Source organism: Vombatus ursinus, unplaced genomic scaffold, assembly GCF_900497805.2.
Source record: "Vombatus ursinus unplaced genomic scaffold, bare-nosed wombat genome assembly UNPS02014798.1, whole genome shotgun sequence".
NCBI lineage: Eukaryota > Metazoa > Chordata > Mammalia > Diprotodontia > Vombatidae > Vombatus > Vombatus ursinus.
In genome coordinates, this window is record NW_020954576.1 from 16108434 (window position 1) to 16117166 (window position 8733).

Here is an 8733-nt window from a genome sequence, read left to right on the forward strand (position 1 = left end):
AACCAATGGGAGAAACTATGAGAAAGAAGAAATAACAACAACAATAACAACAACAAAAAGAGAGCAAATACTATGCTTCAATCTGCATTCAGACTTCATAGTTCTTTCTCTGGATGTGGACAGCATCTTCTATCATGAGTCTTTTGGAGTTGTCTTAGATCCTTGCATTACTGAGAAGAGCTAAGCCTATCAAAGTTAGTCATCGCACAATGTGGCTGTTACTGTGTACAATGTTCTCCGGGTTCTGCTCACTTCACTCAGCATCAGTTCATGTATGTCTTTCCAGGTTTTTTCTGAAGTCCACCTGCTCATCATCTCTTATGGAACAATAGTATTCCATCTGCAGAAATTATTTTTAAAGTGATCTTTTTGCACATATTTATAATGAATTCTGCAGTATGTTTCTTGCTGATTCAAAGAAAATCATAAAGCCAATTCTATGAATACCTTTCTCTGCCTCTCCAAGAACAACCTGTGAATCATCCTTTCATTTAAATGCAACTTTCTTCTGATTTCATTTATAGTAAGAATGCCAAGATAATTCTATTCAGTTGCTCTGGTAGTATATGTTAGGCCAGTGGAAAAGAATATAACTAAATTAAAAGTTTACAGAAGATCAAAAAACTGTATGATATTCACTATACTATATTTTTTCTCACTTTTATTACTCTAGCTTTGTAAAAATGTTGATCTTTACTCTAAGAAGGCAGTCTAACTGTATAAAGAAAGCTGAGTTAGAAGTGACTTACCTATACATGATGTTATTTCCTATCCATTAAAACATATACATATGCATATACATATACATATACATATATATATATATATATATATATGAAGAGAGAGAGGTGTTATGAGAAAGATAGACTGACTGACTACTTACTGACTGACTGACCAACCAAGTGGCAGTAGGAAGGAAAGGGCAATACAAAAATCTTCGGCCTGTAAGAGGCTTTTAATAGATTGATGTCATTCTTCTGTGAGGACTGTTTAGACACTTAAATCTCCCCCTTGGTGCCAGAAAGCAAGCCTCTTCTCAAGAGTGCCTCCTCTTGGTCCTCTACAGAGTAGTTGAAGTTGCACAACGATCACTGAGTGTTGAACTGAAACAACAAGTACTGTGCTGAACATTGAAGCTACAAATAAGAAAAAAACAGTCCCTGACCCATGATGAGCTTACAATCCAATCAGGAAGATAATACACAGAAGGGAAGGAGGGAAGGAGGGAAGGAGGAGGGGTGTTAGAAGGTAACCCAGCTCAGGGACATGATGTTAATGGAGTTAAAAGCAAGCATAGCAGCTGGTGGGAAATGAAGAGTTGGCTGGAATTTCTAAATCCTCTTCAAAGAGAGGTGTAGGGAGTTTTTTGCTCTCTCCTCCAAATCTCCAATTACAGGGGAGAAGCAAGATCCACATATCTGAGTGCTCTGTACATAGCATTTGTTCTCCCACTTTGAGGTAGATTGCACCCAACAACTGTAATACTGTCTTCTTTCAACATGATCTCTTGGAATCTCTAGTTCCGTTTAGTGCTTAACTTCAGGTACTATTTTTCAACATTTCCTGATCCTTCCACTGGTTAATGTTCTTGTCTTTCCCCTCTTACCAAAAAAATATTAAAAACAAACAAACAAACCAAAAAGACTTTTCTATTTACTTCATGTATACCTACTTTGTATATGCTTTTCTTTGTACATTTATGTCCCTTCAATAGAATGTAAGCATTTTAAGGGTAGAAACAGTATATGTTTTTGTCTGTGTACTCCCAGGACCCTGTACGGTGTTGGGTTTTTTCTTTTTTGTTGATAAATACTGTTGAATTGAACAGAAAAATCTGTTCACAAAGTGTAGATATATGATCTTGACTTTATCGTTTAGGAAGAGATTAATTTGGTTGACATTGTTTATAGGATACTTAGCCTCTGGTTCCTTTCCTTCATATCAATCCTGTCTCTGAGGGAGAAGTGGGCTGTCTTTCACAGAAGCACAGATGTTTACCTGGGAAGAAGGAGGTGATGGTCTATACCTGCTGAAGATCTAAACCCAGGCATTAATGGAGACAAAAGGTGTCTTTTTTATTTGGTTGGATTTTTTTTCCCTTTTATAATGTACACTTTTTGCCTCCTATGATATTTCTACCTCTGGTTCTGAAGTTTTTGATCAAGTAGGATGCTGGACAACATTATCTTTATTTTTTTTAAATTATCTTTTTTTTTGTTCTTTCTTTATTTATTAGGCAATTGGGGTTAAGTGACTTGTCCAGAGTCATACAGCTAGTACTTGTCAAATGTCTAGTCTGAGGCTGGATTTGAACTCAGGTCCTCCTGACTCTAGGGCCAATGCTCTATCCATTGTGCCACTTAGCTGCCCCTCAATATTCTCTTTGTTTATAAAATAGAGTGGTGTCTCTTTTTCTGTTCTTATGTTATTACAGCTCCTTATTTTACCCTTTACTTCATTTTGCTAGCAAAAGCATGCTGAATTTCTGTTTTTATCTTCCATGGCCCTACATGTGATGTAACATCTTTGATCCTTTAGCTGCTTTAGTCTTGATACAAATTTCACTTCTTATTATATGTTGCCTTGATGTGTTGGAGTCATTTGCTCTCCTGTTAAATCCAATTCAGAGAACCAAGCCTGAGTTCACCACACAGATAAGAAATTTGAAGACCTGTTTTTGGAAGGGAACCAACCCAATTAAACACCAGACAATTAATAATTGGAGTTTTTGAATACTAGGAATGAAAATAATAATAGAAGCCAGCTTTAAATAAGTTTTTAAAAAACCATTTGTTCTTTTTTATTCATATAAAATGATAGTATTCAAAAAGGATCACAGATTTCAAGAAAATTTTCTTGACAGCCTTTCTTTGCTCCTAATACCCCAACTTTTTCTTCCCTATCCATGTTAAGCTTCTTGAAAATGTCTGCAACTAATGCTGCCATTTTGATCCTTAACCATCCTTGTCTTGGGCTCTTGGAACCTGGTTTTTGTCCATTCTGCTAAAAGTGTTCTAAGGCTGCCAATAACCTCTTAATCACTAATCCAAAGGCATTTTTCCAACCCACATTTTTCTTGACCTCAGTACAGCATACAGCATACATTATGGACAACCATTCCTATTCTTGGCTTATAAGGCACCACAATCTCTTGGATCTTCTCATGTCATTCTTTCCCTATATAATTTACTCAATCAATCAAATAATCAGTCAACCAACCAACAAGCTTTTATTGAATACTCATCATGTGCCAGGTACTGTGGTTCCTCATTGACACACTGACCTCTTAATATTTTTGTACCTCTTCTTTCTTTACAATCTTCCCCTTGGCAATATCATTCACACCTAGGGCTTCAACTGTGACCTAAGCAGTTGAGTCCCAAATGTGGCTTTCCATCCCTTACCTCTCTTTTGAGAACTCATTTCCAACTATATTTTCACTTGGATATTCTAAAAGAACCTCAAAAATCACAGCTGACAACTGGTTTTATTTTCTCCTCTATAAACCTTCTGCCTGTAATCTTTCAGTGGCACTCTTATGTATCTAAATCTCCCATTTTGTAAACCTTTGATTGTTCCTACTCTGCCTCCTAATGAAATTAATAATATTAATCAGGTTGCATGGGGTCCTATTAAAAAGGTTATTTTGAGAGACTTAGCATATTAGCTGTTTATCTGATTGTTTAGAATGTAAGCTCCTTATGGCTTACTGAGTCTCCTTTTTTGTCTCAATACATGCAAATTAATTTATCTGAACATCAATGTTTTTCTTTATAAATTTAATCTATTCATCTTTTATTAAAGGGAGCCCCTTAGGATTTTTACTTAGAACTATGAAGTTAGCAGATAGTTTGAATTAGAGTGTTTTTCAAAATATCAAACTTCATATCTTTTATAAAAAATATTTCTTTCTCATAGTTGTTGTTGATTCATATTGGCTCCCTTTATTCCCACCACCACCACATCCAGTTCGTCCAAATTAATAAAGCTTTTTCCATCACAATTTTATGAAAACCTATGTATTCTGAGGAATACATCACCTGGGAGTCAAGTTCCTAGACTGACAGCTCTATGACACAATTTTAAAAAGCTGGCTTTACTGGGCTCCTAACTATGCTAATTCACGTGGGAATATTGCCCAGTTTAAGAATATAGGCAAACTAGATTATTTCTGAACTTTGGGTTCTGGCAATTCTAATCAATCCAGCCCAAGTAAAAGAGGATGCTTCATAAAACCCTCTTACCATCTTTCTCATCTCTTTGATTCTCTCTCTTTTTTAAAACCTCAAAATGACTCTGATACATAGGAATTTCTTTATTAGTTTAAAGTGAAATGGAAAAAAAATTCTTTATCATTACATTCAACTGTTCACAAATAGCCATCATGTATTTAGAGAATGACACAAAAAGGTAGAAAAAATAGGATTTTCAGATTATTTAAAAACTTGTAAGATATATTTTTAAATGCCAACAAAATTTGAAAAGAAAAAATGTTTTTAAAGAGTCAAAAGTGAATTTAATAGAGGGATCTACAGGATTTTGACTAAGTGCACAAAAAGTTCTCTCTTAATGTCTCATCCAAATACTTCAACTTAAATTTACTGGTAGCTATTTCAGGGGGAAATGTGGTCTTTGCAATCATTAGCTTGTTATAAAGAAACTTTTTTTTTCTTCTGCAAATGTTTAGAAGGAGGATTAAAGACAATTTATTGCTTGGGTAGAAAGTAATAAAAGTAACAACAATGGAGTGTCTTCTAAATTGTCATCATTTTCTGGAATTACTAACAAGATCAGGCTTTTTATGTCCAAAGGAATTGCTTTCATTTGTCATGCTTTAATGTATACTGTATCATTAATCTTCTTGCCACTGATATTGGATTGTATTTGTTTCATTGAATCGTAAAAAGTAAATGTTTCATTCAACTGTATATAAGATGAATTCCTTCATCAGAGCTTTGCCACAGACAGGATTTGAGAAGTATATTTATTATACATTTCTTTTGGATAAATTGGCCTTCTAGAGCTGCATAAAAGGATTTGGTTAAGATGTGAAGTGCCTGACTTTTTTGTTGTTATTATTTTTCCAGGAACACAGTATGCACAGTTCTAAAAAGAAAGATGATCTTTTAAACATAAAGTAGCCTCACAGACTCATAGATCATTAGAGTATCAAGGTCCGGAATGTTAGAGATTATCTAGTTCAATCCTTTTACGTGATAGATGAGGAAATTAAGGCCTACAGTGGGTGACTTGGCCAAATTCACACCACTAATCACTCAACAACAAGTTAGTTTCTTCTCTTTCCCAATCTAAGGGATACTTTTTTTTTCTATTTCCATGAAGAAAGAAGTATTTCCTAAAAGTATGAATTTGAAAAGGGAATCTTTAAATGAAGCTAAAGTGTGAATTTTTTTTTCAAGCTCACAGTTGAGAGACATTCTGTGAATCTCCCTGATGAGACATTCCAAGGTGGTTCTTCAGAAAATGAAGTTTTAAAAACAGGGTGAAAAGCAAATATTGATTATATTCCAAACACTTCCAGCCTAGTGAAGTCTTCCTAAACTTACTCTTTGCCAGCTTAGGCTTGCATAAGGAGAAGTCATTCTCCTGCTTTCATGTTGTCTCCAAATGGAGACTTTGGAGTTTGTCTTTATTACTTTTGATAGGAACCATTTTGCAAGTTTCCATTGTATCTCTAGGGATACCAGTTAGAAGCTCCTCTGTGAAGCTTTTACTGGTTATAAAATTCTCACTTGCTATAGCAGGAATTGTTTATTATTCTTCAGCTTATGTTTCAAAATGTGTTCTCTCCCTCTCTAGAGTAAAAGAAGCAGAGGAAGTGTGTAGGCAGAAAAAAGAAAAATCTCTGTATAAAATAAAGCCGAAACATGATTCTGGAATTGTAAGTATATAGCATACTCTTTGTTTATGACCTGTGGTTTTCAGAATTTGGTCTTAAAATGCATGTAAGAATACATGCACAATTAAACTGATCTATTATTTCATTCTTTTCCCTTCGTGCTGATATCAGTTGTGAGTTTCTTGTTTAGCTCACACAATTGCTCAGACAGAATGCTGCGCCTGGGCTGGGTTAAGGGTGTTCGGAATCTTCAGACTGAAAAAGAGGATGAGACTATTGACAAAAGGGAACCCATTTCTCAAACTTTCTCCAGACTTCCCTTTGAAGTTAGAGTAAATGTTACAATTTGATTAGCTTTATTGGGATGGGAGAAAAATGGGAAATTCCAACTAGTGTTGTCCTTTGCCTGGGGCTGTGAAAAAGAAATTCAGAACCAGGAGTGGCATTACAAAGTTGGTTGCTTAACAGATGTCAGATAATGAGCTGAATTTAACCACCCAAGTTAAGATTTTCCTCTTGCCCACTTGATCCATTTAAATAATGTGACGAATTATTATTCGGGGGAAGGGAGCATTAAGCTTACAAGTTTGCTTCACTAGCAGTGAAGCAAATAATTTGTATAATGTGTATGTTATGGAGTATGCAAACTGATAATTAAAGTATTGAAATTTAGATTATGGAAAGGAGATTCATCATAAGGAGTTCTGCAGATGATTTTGTTTAGGTGACACATTGTATTGATTGTATCAAGCCCAAGAACACTACAGATCTTCCTTAATGGGATCCACAACTGCTCAAAAGAGTTTGGTCTAATTTTTAGTACGGGAAAAAGAAAGCAAATGGATAAAGAATGTCTTTTCATCAGACTATGATATGCAGTTGAATGGACAATCCATTGAGTTAGTGTGTGTGCATATACCTTGAACTGACACTGCAAATGGACAATGAACTGGACCCAGATTGAACAAGGAACACAGCAAATTGGGCTAAATTTGGAAAATTTGTGCTTTAAACAGTCATAAGCTGTTTTCTAAAACAAAACCTGTATTTTAAAATACAAAATTATATTCTCCTAGGATTGCTGTATGGCTGCAACACTATAATCTCTGAGAAATCAAAATTATAGGCAACCTCTGTGCCAGGGATGGGGAACCTGTGGCCTCAAGGCTACATTCTGCCTTCTAGGTCCTCAAGTGCAGCCCTTTGATCAAATTCACACTTCACAGAGGTGAAGTTCACATATGCCAAAGGAAAGACTTATCACTGAGTGTAGCTAGGTTACAGTAAATTACCAAGGATGACTTGCCTGCAACAAATGGCTTAAAAGAAATCATCCTAGAAATTGATGATCAGGAAAAGGCATGGAAGTAAGAGTAAGGGATAAGAAATGGATCACCCAAGTATTACACTGATACTTATCTAATGATAACATTAGATCTATCTATTAAACTCTCTATTGCGATGCATAAATTCTTCATGGGGGATTTATGGAGGCATATGAATATGTCATACAGATTGAGACCATGCAGATAAGTTGCTATCTCATCATTGTCTCTGTTATTGCACCAGCCTCTGTTGAGTTGGAGGGAGCACTCACATCCATGAGATCTATGGAAGTATTGAATTATAAAGTTTGGGAAATGGTTTGGTGCCACCAAAGACAGAAGATACTAAATGAGTCCTTGGTTTATATTTCTAAATGTGAAGCACTTTGGCAATTGGGTTTTGCCAGCATTGTCTACAAAGACAAGTTATTACAATAACCTAAAATGGAATAGGATTAGAAAGGGGGAAAATGAGATGATTAGGAACCATATTTTACTTACTAACACTGTTTTCCTTCCTATTCCTACAAATCATAATTCATTTAATTTGAATCAGGTTTCAAATTTCAGCTTGAAATGTATTGTGCAGACAGCCTCTTTTCAGTACTTTCTTTCCTTAATTGAAATATATGTTTAAAAGGTCATAAGTGAAGGGGAACATTGACTAATTTGTTAACTCTAGTCACATTTCTCTGAGACTGGTGGAGAAACATGGTACATAAAATTGGAGGAGAGTCTGGTTGACTTGGGGGCAGAAGCATATGTTGGTGAAAACATGTTTTTTACACAATCCAAAGCTGAACATTAGAAGCACTTACCATATAGTTTATCTTGTCTAATGAAAACACTGAAAAGAAGCTTGCTCATGAAAGGTATGTAGTATCTTCCTTAGAATCTATTCCAAGTAGAAAAGTTATATTTAGTAACATTGGAGAATTGATACCATTAAACTTCTTAGAAATGTTGGTGGCTAACTTTGTTTCCTATCTTGTCTGTTTGTTTTCAGAAAGCAAAGATAAGCATGAAAATCTGATCGCCAAAAGTCAGAATGGATATATCATTGCCACTAGATCAACAAAGTTCAATGTATTTAGGGGGGAAGGAAACTACATCATTTGGATCATTGTTTTTTTTTTCATCTTGACCTAAGTCTAGTTTCTGTTTTCTTGACTGATTCACTGATCAATTCCTCTGTACTGTGCACAAATTAAATATAAAAGTAAAATAATTAAATTTATTGACCCAGAAAATAAACTACTTTTTACATTAAAAAAAAGTTATTACATGCAATATGTCCTCATTTTGCGGCAATCATTTGTTTAATTTTATTTGGGCTGAATTCCTAAAATTTTGACAAGTATTATCTAATTCTTTATTATAAAACAACCATTTTGTCACATTGATTTTTAGGTGTATATTTGACTAACAGTCAGGTTTTTTTTCTTGATCATTGCCTAAAAGTTTTAAATAGATTTAGCTTAGACAATTTTCCAGGATAGTTACACATTTTTGGATACATTTCCTATCCTTTCATGATATGTTATCATT

The 8733-nt window shown here is 34.8% G+C and overlaps 1 protein-coding gene across 1 annotated transcript in view; it reads left to right on the forward strand.

Moving 5' to 3' along the window:
• Positions 1-8300, forward strand: part of LOC114050000 (formin-2-like) — a 473042-nt gene extending 464742 nt beyond the window's left edge. The window contains exons 14-15 of the mRNA XM_027871502.1: positions 5821-5902; positions 8192-8300. Coding sequence (XP_027727303.1) covers positions 5821-5902; positions 8192-8218 — 109 coding nt within the window. The 3' untranslated portion in view covers positions 8219-8300. The remainder of the gene's footprint in view (positions 1-5820; positions 5903-8191) is intronic.
• Positions 8301-8733: the final 433 nt, after the last annotated feature.